The 25,407-nt window shown below is 41.0% G+C and overlaps 1 protein-coding gene across 4 annotated transcripts in view; it reads right to left on the bottom strand.

Annotated features, from left to right (window-relative positions):
* LOC145895135 (histone-lysine N-methyltransferase 2C-like) overlaps window positions 1-25,407 on the bottom strand; it is a 38,917-nt gene that overhangs the window by 1,026 nt on the left and 12,484 nt on the right. Inside the window, exons 28-84 of one of the 4 annotated variants that reach the window (XM_082983898.1) lie at window positions 25,220-25,312; window positions 24,993-25,114; window positions 24,619-24,719; window positions 24,420-24,552; window positions 23,864-24,008; window positions 23,469-23,612; window positions 23,109-23,290; window positions 22,469-22,874; window positions 22,145-22,305; window positions 21,721-21,821; window positions 21,531-21,649; window positions 21,244-21,389; window positions 20,665-20,942; window positions 20,228-20,406; window positions 19,979-20,079; window positions 19,380-19,896; window positions 18,914-19,061; window positions 18,476-18,669; window positions 17,972-18,132; window positions 15,917-17,603; window positions 15,325-15,559; window positions 14,823-14,991; window positions 14,377-14,509; window positions 13,879-13,976; window positions 13,497-13,670; window positions 13,232-13,318; window positions 12,809-12,995; window positions 12,536-12,674; window positions 11,996-12,338; window positions 11,798-11,881; window positions 11,077-11,448; window positions 10,871-10,967; window positions 10,449-10,577; window positions 10,032-10,198; window positions 9,402-9,569; window positions 8,252-8,341; window positions 8,025-8,123; window positions 7,752-7,958; window positions 7,229-7,390; window positions 6,766-6,956; window positions 6,254-6,453; window positions 5,944-6,005; window positions 5,771-5,869; window positions 5,301-5,336; window positions 5,029-5,136; window positions 4,771-4,842; window positions 4,406-4,652; window positions 4,148-4,293; window positions 3,726-3,881; window positions 3,357-3,518; window positions 3,131-3,296; window positions 2,622-2,767; window positions 2,365-2,518; window positions 1,982-2,118; window positions 1,728-1,858; window positions 679-850; window positions 177-367 (exon numbers count right to left, since the gene is read on the bottom strand). In XM_082983898.1, coding sequence (XP_082840024.1) covers window positions 177-367; window positions 679-850; window positions 1,728-1,858; window positions 1,982-2,118; window positions 2,365-2,518; window positions 2,622-2,767; window positions 3,131-3,296; window positions 3,357-3,518; window positions 3,726-3,881; window positions 4,148-4,293; window positions 4,406-4,652; window positions 4,771-4,842; window positions 5,029-5,136; window positions 5,301-5,336; window positions 5,771-5,869; window positions 5,944-6,005; window positions 6,254-6,453; window positions 6,766-6,956; window positions 7,229-7,390; window positions 7,752-7,958; window positions 8,025-8,123; window positions 8,252-8,341; window positions 9,402-9,569; window positions 10,032-10,198; window positions 10,449-10,577; window positions 10,871-10,967; window positions 11,077-11,448; window positions 11,798-11,881; window positions 11,996-12,338; window positions 12,536-12,674; window positions 12,809-12,995; window positions 13,232-13,318; window positions 13,497-13,670; window positions 13,879-13,976; window positions 14,377-14,509; window positions 14,823-14,991; window positions 15,325-15,559; window positions 15,917-17,603; window positions 17,972-18,132; window positions 18,476-18,669; window positions 18,914-19,061; window positions 19,380-19,896; window positions 19,979-20,079; window positions 20,228-20,406; window positions 20,665-20,942; window positions 21,244-21,389; window positions 21,531-21,649; window positions 21,721-21,821; window positions 22,145-22,305; window positions 22,469-22,874; window positions 23,109-23,290; window positions 23,469-23,612; window positions 23,864-24,008; window positions 24,420-24,552; window positions 24,619-24,719; window positions 24,993-25,114; window positions 25,220-25,312 — 10,834 coding nt within the window. The remainder of the gene's footprint in view (window positions 1-176; window positions 368-678; window positions 851-1,727; window positions 1,859-1,981; window positions 2,119-2,364; window positions 2,519-2,621; window positions 2,768-3,130; window positions 3,297-3,356; window positions 3,519-3,725; window positions 3,882-4,147; window positions 4,294-4,405; window positions 4,653-4,770; window positions 4,843-5,028; window positions 5,137-5,300; window positions 5,337-5,770; window positions 5,870-5,943; window positions 6,006-6,253; window positions 6,454-6,765; window positions 6,957-7,228; window positions 7,391-7,751; window positions 7,959-8,024; window positions 8,124-8,251; window positions 8,342-9,401; window positions 9,570-10,031; window positions 10,199-10,448; window positions 10,578-10,870; window positions 10,968-11,076; window positions 11,449-11,797; window positions 11,882-11,995; window positions 12,339-12,535; window positions 12,675-12,808; window positions 12,996-13,231; window positions 13,319-13,496; window positions 13,671-13,878; window positions 13,977-14,376; window positions 14,510-14,822; window positions 14,992-15,324; window positions 15,560-15,916; window positions 17,604-17,971; window positions 18,133-18,475; window positions 18,670-18,913; window positions 19,062-19,379; window positions 19,897-19,978; window positions 20,080-20,227; window positions 20,407-20,664; window positions 20,943-21,243; window positions 21,390-21,530; window positions 21,650-21,720; window positions 21,822-22,144; window positions 22,306-22,468; window positions 22,875-23,108; window positions 23,291-23,468; window positions 23,613-23,863; window positions 24,009-24,419; window positions 24,553-24,618; window positions 24,720-24,992; window positions 25,115-25,219; window positions 25,313-25,407) is intronic. The other 3 variants (XM_082983900.1, XM_082983901.1, XM_082983899.1) reach the window with 3 other exon arrangements.

The following is a 25,407-nucleotide window of genomic DNA, read 5'->3' as shown; positions in this document are numbered from 1 at the left end:
ATAGTCAGTTAAAAATAACTTGGTATATGACTGAATGTATGGCTGAGGAAAGCTACAGTCCAGCCTTTGATTAGACAGTTTGTAAAATATACATTATAAACAAGTCTTTGGTAACGTGCATATTGTACCACATAATACGACACTGTGCAAGCATTATTTATACACACGGTTACAACCTGGCTGGGCCCCCGGACACTGTGGCGTCGACAATGTAATCTGAATCAAGGCGGAACATGTAAACTCCCCGGTTTGCGGCTTCATATTGCTTCTCTCGCTTCTCAGCCACCTCGGAACGGATTATGTCGCCGATGTATTCGATCACCATTGTACCTGGTTCGATGTCACGAGCCGCAAATAATCCCAAGCCCTGCAGTATTAGAGAGAGGAAAGTTTGTGAGATTTGTTTTAAACATCGCTGATTTAATGCGTGAAAAGGGGTATCAAGGTAATGTTCGCAATCGGCAGGACAATCAAATTGTAAGAATATTCAGAATATATCTTTTGATTTTGTTTAACAGATTATGAACCGAATGTTTGATAACGTGTGTGAACCGATCGTAACCTACAGAAACGTGGTTACATTTCTTTTAATTTTCGCACATTTCACCTCAGTCTAATTGGAATAAACAAAGTGCTCTCGTTGCAACATCAATTTACGAAACACAAAAATCGTCGTACCTGTATTCTTGAGCGCGCAAGGTAAACATTGCTTCTCCAATCCTGCTTCATGCGTCGGTACTGTGACGACTTGGAGTGAACGAAGTGCTTCCCGTACAACGAAGATGACGCATCCCCAATACCGGTGGATTCGTAATACTCGCTTATGAGGTTGCTGATCAATGTGTGGGGCCTACGAACGGAAAAATGTAATCAAAAGAGTCGTACACCGCATGCACTATGGGTGTTGGTAAGTATAGGTATACGATATCGTATTAATGAACAACATGTTGAATACGATGGATAAAAAACGCTATCATCTACAAGAGAAAGAATAATATCGTGGCGCGGGTGTTTGGGCGATGATGGATCTACGTGCTTTTTAATTATTTGAAAAATTACGCATTGCACTGATTTTGCGTTTCGTCAGACATTCTGCCTTTGTGACAACTCTTAACTATATATAAACGAGTAACGGTCATACGTAAACCATTTCTCGAAGAGAGCTTACATTTCCGCAGGTAAATTCGCCAATAAAGTAATGTGATAGATACTTGACAAGCTTGCACCTGCCTGTCCTGGGTCTGATACCCGTTTCTAAACCAAAGGTCCTCAATGGGCTCCACCAAGCTCGTTGGTTTGCCATAGAACGGACAAGTACCTCCACATCTAGTTCTGTAACACAACACTGCAACTTACTCTAGTGCTCAGCTTTAATAACTGCTGTTGCTGTAGCTTAGATTCTGCGCTACATGGACTGCATACTTTTTTCCTTTTCTAAACTGAAATTAGCTTTGCTCTTAGAAGAATCACATACTCAAACGTTTTGGTTAGAACAGCTCCAGCCTTCCTCAATATAACATTGCGAACGGTGAGAGTTATTATAATGACCGATACATCAGAATATAAGATTCTTCGAGACTTGTTATCTAAGCTCTGTTCTAAATATGCCTTTACTGCACTACAACTCTACTGTTGCCCAATATCATCGGTCGCTTCACAAGAAGTGAATTCGCACAATCTGTTTTCACTTCACAAACGTCACTTACTTCAAATAAATTGTTACTTACTTCTTTCGGCTTTGTTTGATGTGTGGTTCGGTTCTCGCGCAACCCGTAGGATTAATGGCGAGCGGTAGTTCCAAAAGTGGGGATCTCCCGAAGCGGAACTTGTAGGTGGCGCAAAGTTCGATGTTGGGAAGCTGAAAGGGCAGAGCAACGCAATTTATTCAAACCGGAAGAGTAAACATTTTTAAAGTAAAATTTGGAAACCCGTTATGCCCTGGGCGATTTTAAATGGTCGAAATCGTGTAAAGCAATCCTACCGATTCAAGGATCCTGCAGACGACAGGGGAAGTGAGACCGAAGATGTTTTCACCATTAATGTAAGCGGGGAAGAGTTTGAGCATCTTATGTTGGGCGCGGATGTTCACAAGCTGCTGCAAGAGTTCCAACCATTGCTCTGTATGAAACAGTTCATTAATATAACGCACGTACAGTGCAAGAACAAAATTACGTAAATTTTTTTTGGCAAAATATTTGTAAAAGCTTCCCAGACCTCTGATACGGTTCATACACAGTTAGTTATTTGTACTAATAACGATCATACACACAACCAAAATCTATTACATGAAGTTGATTTGAGGTAGTTCGGTATTAGGCGTCCAAAAATCTTTACAATTTCATTAACAAAACGTGTTCCACATACCATTGACATTATCACCGGCCAACTCGACCCATTGGCCTTGCATGCTGACGTCTGTCTTCGATCTTGAAGCTACAGCCTGGTATCTGGTTGTGAAATACGGCTTCAATTCCTTTTCAGTGATCATACACATGTATTTGCACCGCTTGCGAGTGTTCTGCAAACAACCACCAAAATGGTTTAATTATAGAAGAAAGGAGTCCCCAGAGCATTTTTAAGCAATCTATACTTCACATGGAGTCACGAGTGTTGAAACTTACGTTGCTGCTCCAGTAAATGCGAGTAGCTTTGTAGCCGACTGGGTAGATTGCAGTCTTGCTGTGAAACTGCGACATCTGGTGGGTGGAGAGCTGTCCTACGGCGTGAAACATGAGGGCGCCAACGCGCAATATGTAATTCTTCTCACCTGCAATGAGAAATCGACCACTGATATAACACATACAGCATAAGTACATTGTTAATGGAAAAAATAAACAAAGAGCAATTTAAAATTAAACATACAACCATTGCAGCTTATATAGAAAGTGCAACAGTTCTACTGTCTCAATGCAAGTATGTCATGTTACTTTTGGGAAAACGCAAAACTGAAAAAAAAACAGGGGTACAAAATATGTTCCTAGGGGATTCGAGGATGCAGGTTATATAAATATTTCGTTACTTCTATGTATCGGTAAAAGGGATGCGAAAATAAATGTACTGTCTACAAATACAACCTTAGAAAGACACGTACTTAAAAGCTACAGTATTAATAATAACAAGAAACACGTACCTTGCGTAAGTTCGCCCTGCTGCATAATACTGGCGATTTGTTTCGTTTCCTGCCGTTGGACGTAGACCTTACGAAAGACAGCGAGCGATCTGAGGTGATCTGTTGCACCGCTAGATGGCGACGAGGAGTACGAGGAACCGTGGACAGGACATAAAACCGTCTTGTCCTGAGACAAGGTCGTGCATTTTAGGTTTAATCCTATCAACTGTAAAAATTGTTAATTTACCTTATAGAACGAGCATTCGCACATTAGTGCACAGGCGCAATGGTAAATGTTGGTGCAGCGAGTTCTATTGCAACTGATCGTAGCTCCTTTCTTCTGACAGTGAGCACATATCGCGGTTGCTCCGTGACGAACCGCCAAGTCCACGTTGATTAGAGCGCCACCCTGCGATTAATTCATAACTTTTCATTTTCATTTGATAAATTTCATTTGAATAACTTCATACTGTTTGAAACGTTTGAAACATAAAACGACCAGTGCAATAGAAATCAGTGTAGCTAGGAACAATATCATACCAGTAAGGGGATTTTTACGTAACAAATGCATATAAAACACAAAGGGGAACATGATGCAAACACCAGAGGGTATTACCTGGGTTTCGTAAACCTCAGCCGACCACAGCGCACAGTTGAGATGAACCCACTGATCAACATCGAGGTTGAGAAGTCGGGCAACTCCGTTCGTCTCCCCGTCCCCACTCGTTCCACACAACACACAAACCCGCGTGTCGCGTGTATCAATGGGAGGCTGCATGTAATGTGTTTTTAACATGGGAAAATCTGTCGAGCTCTACCATACATAGCAAATGAAAATCGTGAAGTTGGGATTTTTTGGGTGAGATTGTCTTAATTTCCAGCAAACGGCTAACGGTAGGTCGGTAAAACGTTATTTGCACGCTTTATTGTTGCAACAGCATGTACACGTCACCACCAACGACTATATTTGACTTTTTCTTGCTGTTTTTTCATACAAAACATAAATGGTAAAGGTTTGAACAAAATAAGTGAAATTACCTTTAAGGCAGAACCGTATTTATTGATGAGCGCGTCTACATCGGGTGGAGGCTTCTGATTGGTTGCCTTCACCACTGTCACCGTCACGGTCCATCGCTTCCACTTAATCCCCTTCCAGCGCTTAGCGGTGGTACGACCGTCGTCACCTAATGGCATTTTGATTTTTTTAGCGCAAAAAGGCAAAAAAAGAAACGATCACGTAATAAGTTACGCAAGCTAACCAACGTCATCGGATGTATGGTATATTAAAACTTCTACCTGGTCCCGTCGATCCACGCCTTCTGCCACGCCCACGCCCCTTGCCGTCGCCAGAGCGGAACGATGAATCGTCAGGGCGTCCATCAAAACTGCAGCCGAGGTTGTACATGCGCTGCCCTCTAGCGGATAAATGATCGGGGTCGGGATTGGCTTCGATTAACGAGGAGATGTTGATTTTTGTGATGTTGCGCTGGTAGACTTGTGAAGCTTTCCATTTCTTTTTGCTGGAAGGCGGGGTATCGCTTGGCTGTGAAAAATGGCATGGAAATGGCTTTTAGTAAAACGGATGATAATTTGAATCGGTGTATCGGCAGCTACAGCGTGAAGATCGTTAAGTTGCTTGGATATAGGAAATGCCAAAATACCTTTTTAGAGAAGGCGTACGTGAAGTAGCATTGCTTGTTGCAGAAGATAATGTCTTCATCCAAGGAATGTTCCTACGGCAAGTAAAAAAATGTCTTGAGACTTTCCACTGGTACAAAGTAAAACTATACTACATAGCCCACGGTTATACTTTATCCTATAAACAATACAGGCAGCTAATTGGGAACAACACTAGAACAATACACACTTACTATACGCGCAGCATAAACACCCTAAATAACTTTAGGCGTTGGACTTACGTCGAACTGGGGACGTCTGACGCCATTTCCTTGTACAGGACGAGTGCAGCAATAACATCTACGTTGATTAGGTTGTAAAACCTCGGTACTGCTCCCAATGTCACGACCCTACACACATGACACTATTCAAACAGTGCTAAAACAAAATTTGCCAGACTTTTGAAAATAGGTGTGCGAAGAGTATCTCAAGGAAAACGAAAATGCATCGCGAATAGAGCAAGTGGGGATGTAACAATACAGTTTAATTTGAGAAAGTATAAACAGAAATGTACCTGTGAGTCCTTTGTGGCGTCTGGCCTTGGACTTTCCTGTTGAACAGAAAACTGTTTTAAACCAATTTATAAATTTAAATTGGGAGTCAATTATTCGACCATGTCAATTCTAAAACTTTCAATCGAATCGAATCGATTTCCAAACATATGGCCAAAATGTCCATAAACTTAATAATGCTAAATCAATTCATGTGTTAGTCAGAACTAAAATACGGATACTTTCCAGTTAAGAATCGCATCGAAACGGGCAAGTATACATATTATAAATTTCGAATCCAATGTTTGTAATCAGTTTAAATATGACAAAATCTTTACGGCTTTATGTGCGAACATCTGCGTGGAAATCGATGATAATTTTTATTAAGCCCGCAATTCACTTGGCGTATTATAACTAGCCACTCCATGTACTAACCGTGCATGCGGTTGCCGATCTCCTGGATGAAACAATAAGAAAAAAATACAACACGTACCTTTGCAGGTGGAGTTAATTTATCGCCATCCAACATCTTAAAACTGATGATCGAAGTTCCCAGAGCTCGGGACAACATGGACAGAGATTTCTTCACAGCCTAAAAAAACAGTCGTCTGTGATACACACGGCCGTCATTGGTTTGCAACAAGCGGGTGTGGTTTATTATATTACCTTGCTTGAAGAGTTTTTAAAGGCGAGGGTTACGGCGACCTGATCTTTTTCGTCCATGGTTTCTGAAAAGGTAAACAATTTATTAACCCAAGATTATTAGGGTTTAGCAAATAAAAAAGCAACACAAAAATAATTTTTAATACCATGTACATGTCCCTGCTTGGCAAATTGAAAAACATACGGTCTCTTTTTATTTGATTGTAAGAATTGATTACTAAAGAATTGTTCAATCTTTATCTACATTGCTTAAGTTTCGCTAAAATTTTGAAAATATATATGCACGCCAAAAGCGCCAGCATATAATACTTACCATCTCGAGGGTAATTGAGCAGGGGAAGGGCAGGCGATAGAGGCCGGTACATCTGCTGTGTAGAAGTGGTCGCAACTTGCACCTTCGATAGATCGTCTCTAGCCCGCGCCATGCGCATCAGTGACAATTTGTCGTAAGCGAAAAATTGTTCTTCATCTGGTTCAGGCGACGAGGCCTGTACAGCGTCGTCTGCCAATCCACTGTGACGTAACATGTGGGTAAATTTTTTTACGGTTCATTCGTCGGAACATACAGACACATAGACATGCGTGCCACAAATAGTAAATTTCGTTTGGGCCATCAAGATAAAATAAATTTGACGCAAGATTGGGGTTCTACAGCGAGTCAATATAGCAGCTTTAATTTTAACATTACCAGTAGGAAAAGTTACATTTGAAAGCATTACATTCCCCTATGTCAGAAAAAAACAAGCACGGAAAAATTGAGAAACAAACACTTCTATTAACAAATCTGGATGCGACCTTGAGGTAGAAAGAGACAAAATAAGGCACCTTATTGGTGTGAGGTCCTCCATACTCTCCGGGCCGTGATGTGGAGGCGTCGGGAGGGAGTCGGGTATCTTTACCGCTTGCTGGTGATAGAGATCACTCTTCATCTCCTCCACGGAGTTGAGTCTCTCCCTCTTCGGAGAAGGTGGGAGGGAAGATGGAGGAGTTGGAGGATTGAGGAAACTCAAGGGATCCTGGATATGTTAAAGGAGAACCGTACAAAACTCGTCTCAGAGAACAAGGAGAAAATGTTTTGTTTATGTTCAAGCAATCAGCTAAACAACTTGTCATTCACATTACAAAATTTTAAGCAATGAAAATCCTTAAAAATGGAAGTCCATGTTTACTAACAGAAAAAAATTGGTACACCTTGAAAGGCCCAAGTTTACCAAATAGATGAAATTTTATTTTTATTTGCGTGTCGATGTGTTCCTAACTACGTTTAAATCGTTGTTTACTTTCTTACCTTGCTTAACAGGAGGTCGTAGTAATCGGGCAAGCCTCTGTACGTTGCGTTACCGATCGAGCCTTCCAACATGGACTTGGACATTGGGAGTCCTGTTCCCTTCGGCATGCACATGTTGTAGTTGACCTTAATCTCTGGCTCCACTAGCGGTGGAAGAGGCATCTAAACGAGAACATTTGAGATAACGTCATCAAATGATACTTGTTTTTGGTTTCAAGCACAAAACTTTTGGTCAATAGTACTGAGCTCAAAAATGTGTATTCGTCCAGCTCTATGGAGCATTTAAATTTCCACAAGCTAAGCGACAGTTTTGGATACAGCAGCCAAAATTTAATCAAAAATTGTTTTGTTACAACAATATGGCATCTTCGATTGACCTACTGCTTTACCAGCAAGTTACAACAGACAGAACAACATTTTAAATGACAACTAGAATTTTTGGCCGTTTTCTCCAGCCAAATGTATTTAAAACAACACAAAAAATATTTCGCAACATCCAAAATGTATGAACAAAACCACAAACCGGTTTCAACTGGGAGACGGATTTAATGATGGCCGACTCTGGGCTCAAATCGAACGGAGGACGATCCATCATTTTCCTCATCTCGTCGTCTTCCGCCATTCCACCTTCGTTCTTCTTGCACTTCCTCTTCTTCTTGGCTCCAGTCTTCCCCTCCTTATCCTTGGACATCTTCCGGGATCGCTTCTTCTTAGTAATTTCCACCCCGTGCTGTTAAGTGTTTAATGACAAGGGATTGAATAAAGTGCAATGATGGTCGGAGACAGTATCGCCTACCTTCATGAAGTAGGGATGTCCCATGCGTTTCAACTGTTCCTTCACGTGTTCTGGCATATTCACGTCAGAAAGATCTGCCATGCCACCTCCTTGTATGCCCTAATACATAAAAATCATCACTAACAACTGACAGCGAAAAAGCTGTTTCAAATGGAGTTATGCAATTGGTTTGAAATCTTTTAGAATGTGTATTTATTTTAACGTCTTAGCTATGGATAGGGGTAAACCTGTTGCAACATGTGTCTGAGTAGTTCTTGGTGATTGGGGCCTGCCCCAAGTCGGTCACCTCCTAATCCACCAAACGCCATCGACTGACCCTGGAGAAGAAAATGATAATGTTTGAGTTCAGGTTGGTTCAAATAGAATCAATAGCAGGTTTTTCGCCGAAAAAGGAGGTAAAATTTATACTGATTTTGCTAGAATTTGGTCCAAAAAAAAACCAATTCATTCGTTTAGCAGAAATTACAGGTTACTAATATAAAACGATAAAAATCTAAACACAAGTAAACACGAATCAATTTACGACAAAATGGAATTTAAAGCCTCTAAACCAGTGGTTCCCAACCTTTTGTGGTTGGTGACCCCCTATATTGATTTAAACTAACTTGCGACCCCCACCATTTTTTTCCCAACAGCAATATCAATCAAAGTGCATTTTACAGTATATCATTTATTGGCAATCACTTTGCTCCATAAGACGGCTGACTTGCAACTTCATAGCCAAGTTTGAAATCCTTGGTTGAGTATTTGACAACGCTAAAATCTGAAAACTACCTCCCAAGTCAAATCTCTGACGTTTCAAACCGGCTTCATGACGTTTGAAGAATTCCTAATCTTTTTTTCACGTGTTGGGGGTGCATAAATGGCGGTTTAATTTAGACGGCTTGATTCAGCACTGCACCACATTGCACAAGACACACGGAGGCTTTTCAGTGCAAGTGCAGATTATGCGGGTAAATCCAAACTTCAAATATTCTTCAACATATTTACGCTGCTTCTCCATGACCAGAGTTAAAGAAAAACACTGCACCTTGATATCTCACTGCTACTTACAACTGAACGCCCTAAACTGCTTTTGATACTTTCATTGTTGATGACAATAATTGCTGTGATGTTTCAATGACAATGCCTGTGCACAATGTTAGTGGCACATAGCCTACTGCTTATCGTCCCTGACAAGTCAAAGCGATAGTAGGCCCAACTAGTTGTAGCCTATGTGTTGTAACAAGTTATAAAAACATCACATATGTCGCGACCCACAGATAACCTTCCCGCGACCCCCTTAGGGGTCGCGACCCCCAGGTTGGGAACCACTGCTCTAAACAAACAGAAATGTGAACGTCATGAAAATATCTTGAGCATAAACGCCTTTCTCACCCTTCCTATTCCAGCCATAGAGTGAGTCGAGTACTTCGGAAGTTGGGTGTGAAGCCATGACGGGGGTTGAACAACTTCTCCTGTCGACTTTGCCATGTCCAACCTGTGTCCATATTCCGTGCTGTCACGGATTATTCCGCTGATAGTGGCGTCAATCGATTCCATGGTCTGTGAATAAAGAACGCCTGATTTAGGCACTTGGTCATCCTTTAAATCGGCATACAAAAGATTAGTTTTATATTTGGAAGTAAAGAGCAACTCGGCAAGTCACGATAATGTTCCCCCTTGTCTCCAGAAGTTAGGCACCAAACCGGAGTGACACTGACTACAAAGTTACCACAGTGTGGAATCATTTACCAAGTCAGACAAGCTGTGGGTAATAAGAAGTTGCAGTGATGAAACCTCAAAGGTCGAAACACTGCCTGCAGCTAAATTTGGAAGTTCACAACTAGAATAGGAATGCACTGTAATTTTGTTATCTCTTAGCAGAAATAACAAATAAAAGTTTGTATATTTTGAATCTCCTGTTGTCTCCATGGCAAACAAAGACTCAGTAACAGATTTTACAACAAAGTCCTGTAAGTAACAATTACTTACAGAAATAATATCAACATTATTCACTACAAATACCTTGACATCCATTTCGCTTGCTTTCTCCGATGAACTGGAAGATGCGTCAGACGCGTCAGGATCGGTGGCGTTTACGATGTTTAGTTCGGCTATGGTTAGTGTGTGCGGAGTTAACGACGCCGAAAACATGACGGAATCACTCATGCTTGACAGTTGTCGCGCGTATTCTGCAATAAAATGAAAGTTTTGGATCGCCAATTTAAAACTGGCTAAGTTATAACAAGGTCCGTGAATCCTTCTTCGTGTAATAAATTTCACTGACATCGCAGCCATAAGGCAGCTGATCTTATGATAGAATATACGAGAGCTGAGATCGCCAAATATAAAGGGCCTGCGCAGTGGGCGATCCTGTCTTGTCATGCAATAGCATGTAACACTTCTGCGTGCTTGTTCATGGGTATTCAGACATATAATTACTCGAGTCTTTCTTTAAACCATGCGGTCGTATGTTGGGTTGCATCAGTTGTGGTGGGGGATGCTGGGGTTGGCCCTGAACGCTAAACGGTGGAGAATTAAGTCTTGGGTCCTCCTCCGACTTCACCGTTGCTGCAAAAATTATTTTGTAAGTAGCAGGAAATTGATTTAAATTCCAACACAACAATAAGACTTGCCAAAGATTTTTAACGATTTTTACCGGCAAAATAACTTGTTTTCTTTCAATACAAACAAACTAGCCAAAGCAATAGTCGAGAATTTCATGCTACAGACATTTGGATTGCTGGGCTATAATCATTTTCAGTGTAAAAATTCTCGACTATTGCATTGGCTATTTTGTTTGTATTGAAGATTTACAAAACCGTCAATTATGTTCCTTGTTTGTTTTTACTAGCAAAGCTTACTTGGTGAATATCCGGTCGTGGGCATTTTAATGCACTCTCCTGTACTCGTCACGTGCACAGGGGTAGACGGAGACGAAAATGACGCCGAGGTGGTCGCCTAAAAAAAGTACCATTGTCAACTTGGTATCACAATTTGACATGGAAATCTATTTAATTATCTTGACGGGTTAAGATACAGCTTGAAGGTACAAAAAACTGACACTCACGTGCTTCATATGCCCGTATGAACCAACCACGCCCGGTGGAACATGACTTCCCTGGCTGGCGAAAATAGGACCTTGGCCGAGCATGGGGTTACCTTGGGGCGGACCACCGTGCATCACGTGAGGAGCCGAGGTCATGACCTGGCTGTGGCTGCCGATGACCCCGAGTCCTGACTTTTGATGCATTGACGTTGGAAAACCGGTTGGAAGGCGAGGTTGGTTCATGGTTTGAATATAAGTTGACTGAGGAAATTGCTGGCCGCCAAATGCCATTGGACCCTGCAGGCCTGGGGATTGTGAAGGCATCATCATCGCATGTGGAGCACTGAATCGGGGGCTGCCGATGGGACTGACCATGTGGGGCGACATAGGTACCTGTGGCATGAAAATGTGTGTGATTAAATATGCGAAATTATGTTTATCGGCTTTGGACATTGATGCTCATGCTGTTAGTATTGCTTAGAAACTACAGAAGCCACTTAATGATATGCCATAAATCATTAGGTTTAACAAACAAAAATGCCATTTTCGAGAGCTTTATTTGGTTTCTCTTAATTGGAGAGAATGCAACATGTGAGTAAACAATGTTGAATAGATTGAAATTGCAGATCGAGTCAACGCCGAATACCTACAAAACAGGTGTTGCCAAACTGCGCGGTACATGCGTGTGAAACCATCCGCAGAAACTAGAAGTTAATTAATTTACAGACATATTTGAAAGTACCTGGCCAGGGGTAGGGGGCATGACGAGCCCAGAATCCTTCGACAAACTCTTCTTCGATTTGCTCCGTTTCCGTTTTGGTTTCTCCTTAAATACAACGTAAGCCTATGAATTTACAATTTACCAACAGTAAGTGGTTCCAGACGAAAACTGGTACAAGACCACCGTCAATACACTTAAATACACAACAATCATTTTCACCTCTTCAACCTGACCAACGAGCGGCTGGGTGTGAACCCCATGCTGCATTGTCATAAATGAGGCTCCGGGATGCCCCTCGGGCCCCATTTGTCGCACCGATGCCCCTTGTGTGGGGGTCATGTTGCTTCCCACGTTTATATTCACTGACGACACTTGGGCTTGTGAAAATTTGGCTCTAATCGAGTCCAAACCAGGTTGCATCATTTGGGAGCCCTGCGTCCCGGGCATCGCACCACTGATTTGTGGCACAGAACCCTGGTTACCAGGCAACATTGATGTCGAGGTCGTCATGACGATGCCGCCTTGCTGCATTGCCAGCTGTATTTGCGAGGGGTTCATTTGTCTGAAAGAAGAACTCGTGTATTAAGACAAATAGTTTGATTTTTAAGCTTTTTTGCCTTTCCAGAACACTGACCCTATACTGTTTCATATGTTTAAGCAAATAAATTAGGGGCGTTTGTATTACATTGTTAGGTACGTGTTACATCTTAATGATCGATGTAGGTTCCTGTTTCATAATTATTGTAAAAAAACGCCCACCTGAACGCTGGCATTTTCTGAAGTTGTGAAATGAATTCCTGCTGGTGTTGTGCATTAGATGGTTGTGGAACTCCTGGTGTTGAGGAGGGCGCGACTTGGCCCGAACCATTCATGGATGGTCCACCAGCATTTCCGATTCCTGAAATTGGTTTAAAAGAACCCTTAAAAGTCAAATGTTTCACAACAAAAATTTTGGAAAACACCACTTCCCAAAATTGTATATCTACCATTAACCAAACAGGACAATGCAATATGAACCAGCAAATATGGTACCTGGTCCTGGCGTCAGAGATTGTCTCGTCTGCTGTTGCTGCATTGCCACACTCATGGAACCGGGGGCCGACTGTTGCCTCATAATACCCGGTGCCTGCTGTTGTGACGTCATGCCCATCTGTTGGATGGATGGTGGTTGGAGATGTGTTGTTTGTGGAAATACAGGAACCATGCCACGTTGCTGTGCCTTTATAATTAGGGTTGGCTTTCATCGATTCGCACGTTAGTTAAAATTTAAAGGAATGTGGTTTTTAATGGATGGTTGGTTGAAATGGTCGTCTTTAAAGACACACAAAACGTTTTTACGTAAAAATTTAAGCCACGAATAGCGACATTTTGGTTCAGATGTATCTAACGAAGTATATTGTTAATGGTTGGCTACTGTAAAATAACTGTAAAACCACACACGCGAATGACACTGACCATCTGTGGCATTCCCGGCATTTCTTGGTACTGTTTAATGTTGTAATCCTGCATAAGCTCTGTATGTCGCATTTGCCTTTTCTTCACCTAAAAATGATACAAAAGTCAGTTCAGCAAACTGTTGTCTATGAGAATGACGTAACGTAAACAACAAAGCTCATATAAATAAAGAAGAATGGTCGTATTGTTTCGTGTTGAACTGTTACCTCGTCCAATTGATTTTCGTGTTGAAAAAGTTAATAAATTCGCTGGTTACTATGGTTACCTCGTCCAACTGATGCTGAGTCTCCAAGTGTTGTCTGTTGACGTTGTTGAGGTTCAAGCTGTCTTGCGGAGTAAATTCCTCACCAGATTTCTTACTCTGTCTTTGTTTCTTGGTCAGGACTTGCTTGGTAAGCCTGTGTTGTTTTACCTTTTGCTCAAGCTCCTTGATTTGCATCTGGAACACCGAAAAATTATTTGTTTTGTGTAAAAGCGACAGACGGGAGTTAACCGCACCCTGTGCTAAAAAACAGTTTGACGAATCTATATTTTCCTAAACATGGTAATAACACAATCCGACGCCAATAGTAAAACAAACTGATTGTCAAGAATACAGGCTATTTTGTAAAATGTATTAGAAATAACTAGGAAGAAAAGTCAGTTACCTGTAGGAGTGCTTGGTGTTGGTATAACCACTCTTCGTACCTGGCTTTCTTCTGCTGAGAATCTGCATCACTTCCGAAGGACGGAGCACCGACCATACCTTCAAAACAAGTTCATTAAAACATAGAAATAGAAACGTAAATACTTTTGCATGCCAGGGTGGCCATCAGCGCACCAGTGTAACATGATCACTACATCTTTTAACCGTTAATCTAAATGACAATAATCATACTTCGGTCAATTCGAACTTTGTAAAAGGATTGAGATTTTTTTCGTGTTAAAATACCAAACTTGTCAATGTAAGTTCGACATATTCGCAAAGTGTGATAAAGATACAATTTATAAGAAACGCAACATTCTGTCATGTTTTGAATGGCTTTGTTAAGTAAACCAAATTAAACAGTATCTGAAGTGATATCAAAACACCTAAAATCAAGATTCAGTTATCGTAATCAAAACGATACTTGCACAGTAGAAAGAATGTATCATACAGAACTTACCCGGTTGCTGGGGTGGTTGTCCCGGGACGTTTTGCTGCCAGTGAGTGGATCCAGGCGTTGGGTGTTGGACAAATTGGCCGGCCTGGATAGTCACCTCCGTAGAAGTTTGAGTGGTTGAGCCACAGTTGATCACCTGGGTGAAAAAAAGTATTGATTTTTGTAATTATTTTTTGTAATTTAAAACTGCCCACAGTTACGTAGTTTACCATATACAAGGTAAATAGGCTGGATGGAAGATAGTAAGAAAGAATTTTGTAAAACCATTTATGAAACTTGGACTACATACATCGACATCGTACATATCACAACCAAGTGGTAAACAGCATTTTACATTTTTCAGACCACAACTAGCATTGAGATATTTCGAATTTTGCTTTTACTAAAGCTGGATTTAGTTCGTTTAAACGCAACAAAAATAAGTGTTTGCTTTCGCTGGTTAATTGAACCTGGTTGATGTTGGACAAAATCTTAATTTTTGCCTGCAGAATTCGGTCGATGCCAACTTCAGAGGGTAACGGTTCATCCCCTTCGATAACGGGAAACATTCCACCTTGTTGTTGTTGTTGCTGTTGTTGTTGTTGTTGTTGTAGCATTGCTTGTGTCATTTTTTCACGCCTAAACATACAAACACATAGAGGGTTTTTGACTTAGAGAGGGGTCCTTTCTTTAATTCACTATATTGTTTACAGTACTAATGTGAGGTTTCTTGCATAGGACAGTTTGAGTTTTTACCACAATACCACCCATATATAAATATATATATATATATACAATAATAGGTATTACATCAAGCCTTAATTGGCACGGATATGACTTAACTGTCAGGCTTAGCGTTAGAACTATCATCAATTTGACCAAGACCTAATGGCCAAATAAACAAAATATAAAAAAAAAATAATAAAAAAAAGAAAATCATATCAAAAGACCACTTGAAGATAGTTCACATACCTGGCTCTTTCCTGTTCCTTCTTCTCCTCATCTAGAAGATCCTGGATCAACAGGGGTTGCTCCTTAATGAGGAGTGGCTTCTGCTTCGGAAGTTGACTTGGCTGTGGTACCATCTGGCTTCCTGGCATGACCGGGAATGACATGGTGACACAACCAGTTTGACCTTGTGTAGGAATGGTAGGCGTGGTTGGTTGTTTGGCGTATGCAGCTGTGTTAATCACATTAGCAGCACCACCTTTACATTAAAGCAAAGCACATGTACATTTTCAGCACTAACAAGCAGTTTGGCCCTAGTGGTGCTTAGCTTGTATTACATGTTGCTTTAGTAAAACTGATTTGCCAAAAACGGGCCTGATGAGTCTTTAAACAAAAATGAACAACCCAAAATATCTCAAAAACCGACTTAAGTTTGATGGTCTGTATTTTTTGTAATATTTTGTAAATAACCTAGATAAATTTTAAAATGCGGATTAATCGTCACAACGATGATAAGTGTAGCTTGTGCTAATAAGTCTAGATAGATTATAATGGAGTATTATATTGGTGTTAAACACACAATTGTTAAGTTTGAACATAAGAAAGTAGTACCGACCTCCAGTTTGAAGAATAGGTTGATTAGGGGTCACTGTAGAAACAGGCACAGTCTGAACTGGTGTTGTTATCAAAGACGTACTGCATGGCGCAACAGTGACATTGGTAGTGGCGGCAACGTTGGTGACCACCGTCTCCACGCTAGTTGCTGTATGTGTTATTGGGTCCGTGGTTGTGTTTTTGGAAGCAGACGAAGAAGAAAGAGTTTCCGGAGTAACTGCCATTCGAAGTGGGGCCAAGGCATTCTGAATTTGGCCCGGTAATACGGGCTTAGCAGTACTGCTTGTTGGACTATTATCCCGTCTACCTGGTGCGCTCACCACTGGGGTAACAGCATCAATAGCAGACTCAGTAGACAAAGTGAAGGACAAACTTTCGGTGGACAGTCTCGGACATTGGTCCAAGACTGGCATTTGGGGGGAAGGTATGTCAACGGATGGTAGAGAAGTGACTATTGATTCCAATGATTTTTCTGTTGTGGTTTCTGAGGAAGTGGTTGCAACGTCCTCATCTTTAGGCTGTGAGGTACTTTCATCTGTTGGCAGTGTTGGTTCTTCTGTCGTTTCTGTTGCTTTGGTTGCAGGAGGAGGATCCACAACTTCCGATGATTTTTCTACAGCTGGGTGGTTTTCGTCACTGGCATTACTTTCTGTTGGTGCATTTGTCACTGACTTGGCATCACCAATTTTCTCCACCTCCTGTCCCGATGACGTCTGATCCTCCTCCTTTGGAAGATTTTCTGGTGTTTTCTCCTTCTTCTCAGTTGGTTTGATGATCTTTTCCTCTTCCACAATCTCCACCTGCTTGCTTTCCTGCATCCGAGATAAATCCTCGGAAGACTTCTCTTTCCCATCTTCCTCTCTTTCCACAGTAACAATATTGCTCACTTGCTGCTCGTCACCCTCTAGTGATGCGATCCCTGCCAGATCTGCATCAGGAGGAGGAGTTAACCCGACCCCATGAATCTGTCCATCAGAAGTCCTAACTTGTTCCTCATCTTTACGGATCAACTCAAGCCCAACGTTGCGAGCTTTCAAACGAATATCCAAAAACTGTGGTGTGCCCACTTTGACGTAACTATGCTCAACGCTGACACCAGACTGGTCTGGTTTATTGGTGGGTGATGGTTCATGGGATGGTGATTTTGAAGGTGTAGATGGTTCAGTTTTTTTCTCGGATTTTTCTGGCGTGTCTTTTGTGCCTTCATCAACACCAGGGATTTCGGTACGACTGGTTGTTGGAACATCGGCACCATCTGACTTTTCAGGTGCTTTTGGTGTTTCCGAAGCACCAGAGGTGTCAACCGTTTGTGTTACATCTATTTCCTTCGACGCAACATCGCTTTTGTCTTTATCAGCTTCAAGTGTCTTCACCGGCGTTTCTTGATGCAGATTTGGTTCGACCTTAATCTGTTTTCCAGCATTATGAACAGAAGATGAAACCGAAGCGGCGTTCGTGGGCATGGCACTCGACGAGTTCAAACTGATAGGTTCCATCTTGGGGGCAAGCAGTGTCTCGCCTGTGGAGAGTTTGCGAGACAGCGAACCAGTACTTAGGGCAGATGATTGTGACTCGGCTGTTGTCACTGGTAGATTGCCAGCACGAATGATCTGCTCACGACGAACGGCTGGGTCAGGTTGCCGAGAATGGGTCAACTCGATGTAACCACCGCTGACCGGGTTTTGGCCCTGTGGTGGAAGACATAGTTTTAATTGAGAAGTTACCCGAAGAAATGTATCATATTAGGCTTTGTTTTTTCGGCAATACCAATAGGAGTATGAGCAGGCAAAGTACATTTATCGCATGGCACAAAGACCTTGCGTATGCCCAACGTGTCATGGTTTATACGTTTATCCTGCTATTACCAATTGGACTGCATCTTGATTAGCAGAAGCATAATTTTATTTTACCGGAAAACACACACGCTGGAATCTAAGTAATTTTAAAAGTTACTTTTTTCTTACAGGTTTGCGCTTGCTGCGTTCTCTATGGTAAAAACTGTGCAAGTTCTCATTCGTTTTAACCAGGATTATAAAGTAAGTTGCATTATACTCACAGAATGTCCATGTGGGGTTTGGCCATCTGACGAACTTGCTGGGGGCATTCGAACCGATGGGTAACGCTCCATTCCAAACGAAGGACCAACAGCTTGTCCGGGCATGCTCACGGGTGAGTGTAAGACAGGTTGGAATGTTGGAGATTGGGGAGGAGGGGCGCCTACAAAAAACAAATTGTTCAAAACAAAAATTACAATTCGTTTTCCGTTGTTTGGCAGCAGAAAAGCACGCCGTAGGTCGCGTTACAAAGCCTGGTAGACAAAATAAGAGCTACATTTGTTTTTATAATCAAGAAGTGGTGAATTACTGTTAAGTTATATGTTTTTACACCACAATATCTTGTAAAGTAAGATGTAGGTTTTGTGTAATAAACATTTTGCAACACATTTCTGACATTTTCAATTTAACGATGATGTTGACATGCGAACATCTACATCCACAACTTAACATTTACCATATCATGCACTGTCACACTGAAACAAATAGTTCGTTTGTATTAATACCTGGTCTGAAGCCTCTTGCACGTGGGCCAGCTAAAACCATGGTCGAACCAGTAGGACCAGCGTGTCTTGGATGGTTAAAGGTGGCTGACGTCATCGCTTGCGTTTGTGAGGGATAAGGTGGGGGTGGTCTGGTTACATCTGTCGATGTTGGTCCGGCCCACGGACCCCCGACTTGCTGTTCTAACAGCTTGTACCTGAAAACCACGATGCAATGATTTAGATACTGACCTCGGTCTTAAAAAATAGTTTTTATTCGTCAAGATATATGTAACAAGTTTAATACAGGTGTTCAATTAACTATTCTCAACAGCGACCGAGGTCAGTTCGAAAAAACTCAACAGCGAATTGGTTTAACTGCCTGGCATCCAAATATGACAAGCGCCAGTATTTAAGCTTTTACAAAATGTCACTTCGTCTTGTGGCTGAAAAAAAACTTGCCTTCTCTGTGAAGCATGGCGATGCAGCGTTTCTCTAATGGGAGGTCTGACCATTGTTCCTTGCATGATGTTGAGTGGTGCGGTGGAAACAATGATGGATTTATCATCCGTTACTTCCGATTTCACTTCAGGCCCCGGAATTCTGATACCTGGAGTAAAACCACGTGCTGATGAGAATTTAATGCAAACTATGTTTACAAGAGCCGTACTGGGCCGAAATTCGATATTTGGGTTGAGGAAAATACCGAGGGAAAAGTGTAAACTGTAACTCAATCAGTTTGACCATGAGAGTTGATGGTAACCACTACTAACTACCGGGTTTGTTAATAAACAGACCAGTAGTATCTCATGGTATTTATTAAAAAGTTTCCAAAAATACCAACCCTATGTGTTTTAGAGTTCACCAATTTCAACCCCAATCAGTACTCCCTTATTGTTTGTTGGATTTACATCTTAAAATCACCCACCTTGCTCTGTGGTGGCCGACGGTGACTGCAGCACCATAGGGCTTTGAATTGTCATGGGCATACTTGCTGGAAAGTTCTCAGCGCCCGACATGCGTCGCTGTAATGGAGCATCAATAGCAATATCCTGAAATGGATCCCTCATCGTCACCATGGGTTGCGGTGTTGGGGGTTGGCTGCCAATCTGGGTATGAACAGGCATTCTCATACCACCAGGATGGGGGCTTACAGGAGTTAAAGGCCTTTGGTGCATGTGCATTGGGCCCGGTTGCGGCCCCTGGGGTAACAACTGGGGAGGCATTCCAGGCCTTGGACCCATTTGCTGACCAGATATATCTTCCTGGGTGGACGGTTGGCGTTGTACTGGGGTACCAGGTCGGATTGGGGAACTTAGGGGTGGGGTGGGGGTCATCGGGTGTGGGTGTTGTTGTTGCTGGGGAAAGCGAACACACTGGTTGGAACCCATTGCCATAACTTCTGTGCTTTCCACTTTGGGTATTCTTAACCCAGGGCCCGAAAGCTGCAAAGTAAAAAAAAGGCAATTATGGAAATGTAACAGACAAAGTTAACTGGAACTATGTGGAAATGACAAAAAATCTGACCTGTTGTTGAAATTGCATGGTTGTTGGACCTTGGTTGATCATCATTTGACCCTGGGACATTTGGTTTTGGGAAAGGGGTTTCCCTTGCATCATCTGACCCCCTGCAAAAGAATATTTGCATACATACACGTAAAAGTAATGAAAACTGAACGGTAATTGTATGAAATTAACAAAAACAGCCAAGAAATAGTATCAGTATCTCAGTATAATTCAAATAACTCTGCCCCAAATTTTTTAATTTTTACCAACCTTGAAATTGTTGCATTTCTTGTTTACCTTGTAGCATGGAATCATTCCAGGGGGAACGCGTTCGCGGTGTACCAGCCCCTGGGCTCCCGAGAGGTTTATTTTGCATGTAAGGTGTTCTGCCTCTGACATTGGCAGGAGCACTGGCAGCACCAGGTGACACTGGTTTGGGGGTTGGTTCCCTGAATGAACCATTTACAATTAAAGACCATTCACCATCAAAGACCATTTACCATTGAAGACCAGTATTTATAATGGTAAAGAGGGTTGAAAAAAATTATGGTAAAAACTTCAAAACCTTAAAACAAAATTTACGAATTCGTAGTTTTCATGTTAATACATACATGCTGGAAGTAAATATACTAGTTTAATAATTCGTAACAAAACGACAATTAGAAGCATGTTTTGCAAGTTATATGAAAGGATAACACCGAATTTACCTTGACAGGGGCCTTGGTTTCACAAAATTGCCATCTACACTTGGGCCTTGCCCTGATGACAACATGGGTTTCATGCCAGGAAAGCTTTGCTGGCTGGCCTGTGGCTTGCCCTGATTTACTTGTCCGATACCATCTATATCACCCATCGCTAAGGCAGCGATCGGTTTTTGGTCTTCATCATTATCTGGAAGCTCGGTTGACAGCAGTTCCTGGTCGGTGAGGTGGTCTAGATCTCGGCGTGTGGCTTTAAGGTACGCTCGGTTGTCGCGGGCTTTTTGCTGAAAGGTTTGACAAGTTGTAAAGATATGCCCTAAAAGTCCAACATTATTTTAATTGTGTGATGAAAAAAGTGTGTGAAAGAATGCTTTACTCTAATGATTTCTCCATAATAATTGGTATGCTTGATCCATATGACTGATCATTATTGCCCATTTGCATCTATAATTCACATGTTTACATTTAAATTTTGAATACCTCATTTCAATCAATACTACTACACAGCTAAGGTTTTCTATAAAATGCTTATTTTGGCTAGGAGCAAACTGGCTAAAAAAATATGCACTACACAGAATTCCGTACCAAAAATGGTGCCCTCTCATCTGATGTTGCTTTTCTCCAAAGTTTGGCAACTTGTTTTGCCCTCGTTGGCCAGTCTGGAAATTCAGCCTTCAGATAATTGTGCTTTAGGTTGGCATACAATACAGGTGAGATGGTGGCCAGTTCACCTGTAATTACAACAAAGCCTTTATAGAAAAAAAACAGAAGTGAAGATTATTTCCATTTCCTTTAATAGATCTTGTATTATATTAAGATGTAAAAAATTGTGCACAAGGAAAAAAAACATTTAGTGAATCACTGGCACCCACCAAGTGGTTCATCCTTTTCCCATTTAAGGATGTTTCGTTGGTTTACACTTAAAGTATCCCCTTCCAGATTGGTGCCAAGGGGCCATGGTGGTGGCGCTGGCTCAAATATGTCGCTATCACTATAAATAATAAAATGGTATTGAAATGGTGTTGAAGAGTTAGTCATGCTTCACATTCTAAACTTTTTTACCTTGTCAGATCAGGTAAGCTTGAGACTGCCATTAAGTGTTGTTGTTGAGGAGTCGCGACTTTTGCAGGACTTCCCTGGCTTGTAGCACATGCTTGTGGAACCTACCACAGAAATGAAATGTAAAATACATGAAAATAGAATGTTTATAATGTACAGAGAAATGTGGGGACCTTTGGAACAATACATGCAAAAAAAAAGGAAAAATACAATCCTCAATAATAATAAACAAGAGTCTTTCATTACCATGTCTGCATATAAGAAACTTGTTTCTTATCACCAAGTTTTTTCAAAACATTACACTCATAGGGGTTTCCAGGAATTTTTAATTGAGTTTCACTATTTGGGTTTTTTTCCCCTGTATTTTTCTTTTGAATTACTGTTACTTTTGGTGTAGTTTACACTGAATAACAAAATGTCAGTTTACCGGTGAGTGTACAACACTTCCTGGCTGGGATAGAACTTGGGACTGAGATCGGAATATCACACCACCAGATGGCGTTAAAGATTGTGGCGGGTGTCCTTGGAAGTTGTATTGGCCTGAAGAGGGGAAGTCGATCGACTGTTGCCTCATCACCATACCTGGTGCTAAGTGATAATAAAAACAGGTTTACACAATATATGAGCCAAGATTTTGTGTATGATTATGTAGGCCATATTTTTTCAAGAATTTGAAGCCACTTTTTTTTAAACAACACCAATAAAAAAAAATTGGACACTTGATTTTGGAAGATTAAAACCAAAAACTCACAGGGAGAGCCCATGGGGTGATTTTCCATCATCTTGTCACCACTGGCTGACATGCCACCGACAAATGGCTGCTGTTGTCCAGGTATAATTCCCATCTTGCCATGTTGTTGTGCGTGCATGGCAGGCATCATATGGCGCGGCCCCATCTGCATGGCACCTGTAACCTGATTGCCACCCACATTTTGCATTATTGACATCTGTGAAGGCATAACAGGCAAGCTATGCTGACGCTGCAGCATGGCAGCCCCTGTAGGCTGGTTGACAAGCATTTGTGGTTGCTGTTGTTGGTTCATTGGTGGCTGCTGGTGCTGTTGTTGCATCAGTTGCTGTTGTTTTGGGACTCCGAGCAGTTGAGGTTGTTCCTGTTTCACAATCAGGTTGTTGTTGTCATTGATCACACTTTGTGCCTGCAACAGAATATAAAATGTTCTTGTTTAGTAAACAAGTATTTTAACACATGCAAATTTAAAACCCAAGTTAAACTCGGGGAATTTAAGATCAACACTTTTATAATTTGATGAAAAAACTAAAATCAACGTCATTGGGTTCAATGAAATGCATAAATGTTCTTCTGATTTTTATATTGCAATGTCATATATGATAATAATAATAGTAGTATTTGCACAGCACAAATCAAATACCTCTTCGGTTTCCATAGAACTAATGATTTCAGTTGTTTGGTCGAGAAAAGAACTTGTTGCTGAAACAGCAGCACTATTCGATGGCAAAGATGAGTCTTGGAGTGTGCTTGTGTTGAGTGAACTGTTTGGTGTCTTGGACGAATCATTTATGTTGCTAAGATCACCGAGCAGCCCATGCTCATCTTAAATTGAAAATTTTTATTTGGACAAGATATTTTCACTGTTTCTTCTCTCAAACTTCCACATCATTTACCAAATTAATTGAGACGCAAATGAGTAAATTGCATTATGTAATATGTGTACATAACATTTAAGCATTTGACAAACAACTTACAACCAAGTTTGCAAGAGTTGCTATACCTGAATTGTTGGTGACATCATGGCTGCCGTTCAGGACATCGGAGAATAAAGATGTGACATCCCCACCCATGCTTGCAAGACCATCCTTAACAAGAGACTCCAACACATTTGGACTGAGAATATTTTCATGGCTGTCTTGTTCACCTGTACATGAAGCACAATGAAGGTCTTCATATTTCAATTCGGTTTCCAAAATTAATTGTTGTAACAGGCTTATGGCATTAAAATTTGATGTCTAATAACAACTGAATTTGCCAGTGAGGTCCAAACGATATTCTATTTTTTGTACTTTATTTTTTACGAAAACTTATAAAATTTTTGTCATCACACATAGGCATTCCAAAATAGGAAATATTCATTTGTTGCTTGCACATAATATACTGCGCAACACTAACCATCAGGGCCCTTTAAACTGCCAGAAATAATGCCAAGCAGTTCATCGTCTTTGAATTGAAGATCATCAGGTAAAACACCAAGAAGCTCTTCACTCTCCTTGTCCATCATTATTCCCTCATCGTCACCTGATGGCATTCTCCGCATCTACAACACATCCAGAAATTTTAAACCACACTCATACAAGGTAAATGTGTTTTTTACAGCATTGCCTTAAAGCAGAAATAAGTTTATTATCAAGAAATGTTGTTTCAAGTAAGAAACTAGGGATGGACATGTTTAAATAGAAACGCCAAAGCTAATTTGCTGTCAGACAAAACCACTCCCAAACATTTTAAATTCTACTGCAATTGACGTCACTGAACTAGCTAGTCATATCTTTATCTTTCAATTTACATTAGAAAATTAATAGTTTTACCTTGAAGTATAAAAAAAAAAACAGTAAAAAAAGGACATTGCAAAAATATGGATATCGGGCAATACTCTCTGGAAGGATGGATAATAAAGATTTATCCACTGAGGGCAAACAATAACTTTGAAAGTGGAATTTTGTCATACCTGTGAGCGATCATGCTTAAACTCTGCTTTCCTTTTGGCATCAGCTGCTCTTTGAGCAACCTGGGCTTCCAAGCGCATCCGGATGCGTTCAGGCAAGACTATTTTGGATGCAGACTCACTCTGTACTGCCGCACTAAAACACAATTCATGTGCTTTTGTGACTATATGAATGGGTGGAATTAAAATCTTGGGCACTTACTGTTTGCCATGGATGTCACTACTTTCCCTGTCGAATGAATCCAGAGTTTTGGTTGAGAGGCCCTTGGCAACTGTCAGTATCTCATTGCCAAAAAATCCCTCCTGTTTAAAAAACACCTAGGTTAATTGCGGGTCACAGAAAGCAGAAAAAATATGTAAAAAATGGCCAATTGTATTATCTCTGGTTGTGCATATTAAACATGAGTCTTTCTCCAAAAACTAGATACACACTGAATTTTTTTTTCATTCTATCTTGCATTCAGTCATAAATGTTGGTTTCAAATAATTTCCATGTAACTTAAACTGAAGTTTTTAAATCTAAACTTTCAATGGAGAAGAGATTGATAAAAGTTGCAAACAAATAATTCTGAAAACCTGAATATATGGCGGAAACTGGTCAATAATCCGTGTGCGCTTTTTCCGTTTCTTCGGCTGTTGTTGCTGTGTTTGTGGAACAGCAATCTTTAGTTTCAGGGGGGGAACAACTCCAGATTGACCTAAATTAAATGTAGTTTCACAAAACTGCAAGCCAGTAAACCTAGTTTACAAATATAGAATTTTCCCAAAAGTGTGCGACATTGAATCTGTGTTATTTTCCTCACCTTCTTGGGACAACTCTGCAGCAGCAGCTTTGCTGTCATGTGCAATTGTAATTCCACCTTCAGATTCATGTTTAATATAGTTTGAACCAGACTCTGTGCATACATAAGGTTATGTGACAAATATTTCAAGTATCAAATTTTGACTGCAAGCAGCAATTATGTAATTACACCCTTATAATTGTTTAAAC

Source organism: Ascidia mentula, chromosome 3 (genome assembly GCF_947561715.1).
Source record: "Ascidia mentula chromosome 3, kaAscMent1.1, whole genome shotgun sequence".
NCBI lineage: Eukaryota > Metazoa > Chordata > Ascidiacea > Phlebobranchia > Ascidiidae > Ascidia > Ascidia mentula.
Note: the sequence above shows the minus strand (reverse complement) of the source record. Positions and strands in the feature narration are given on the sequence as shown.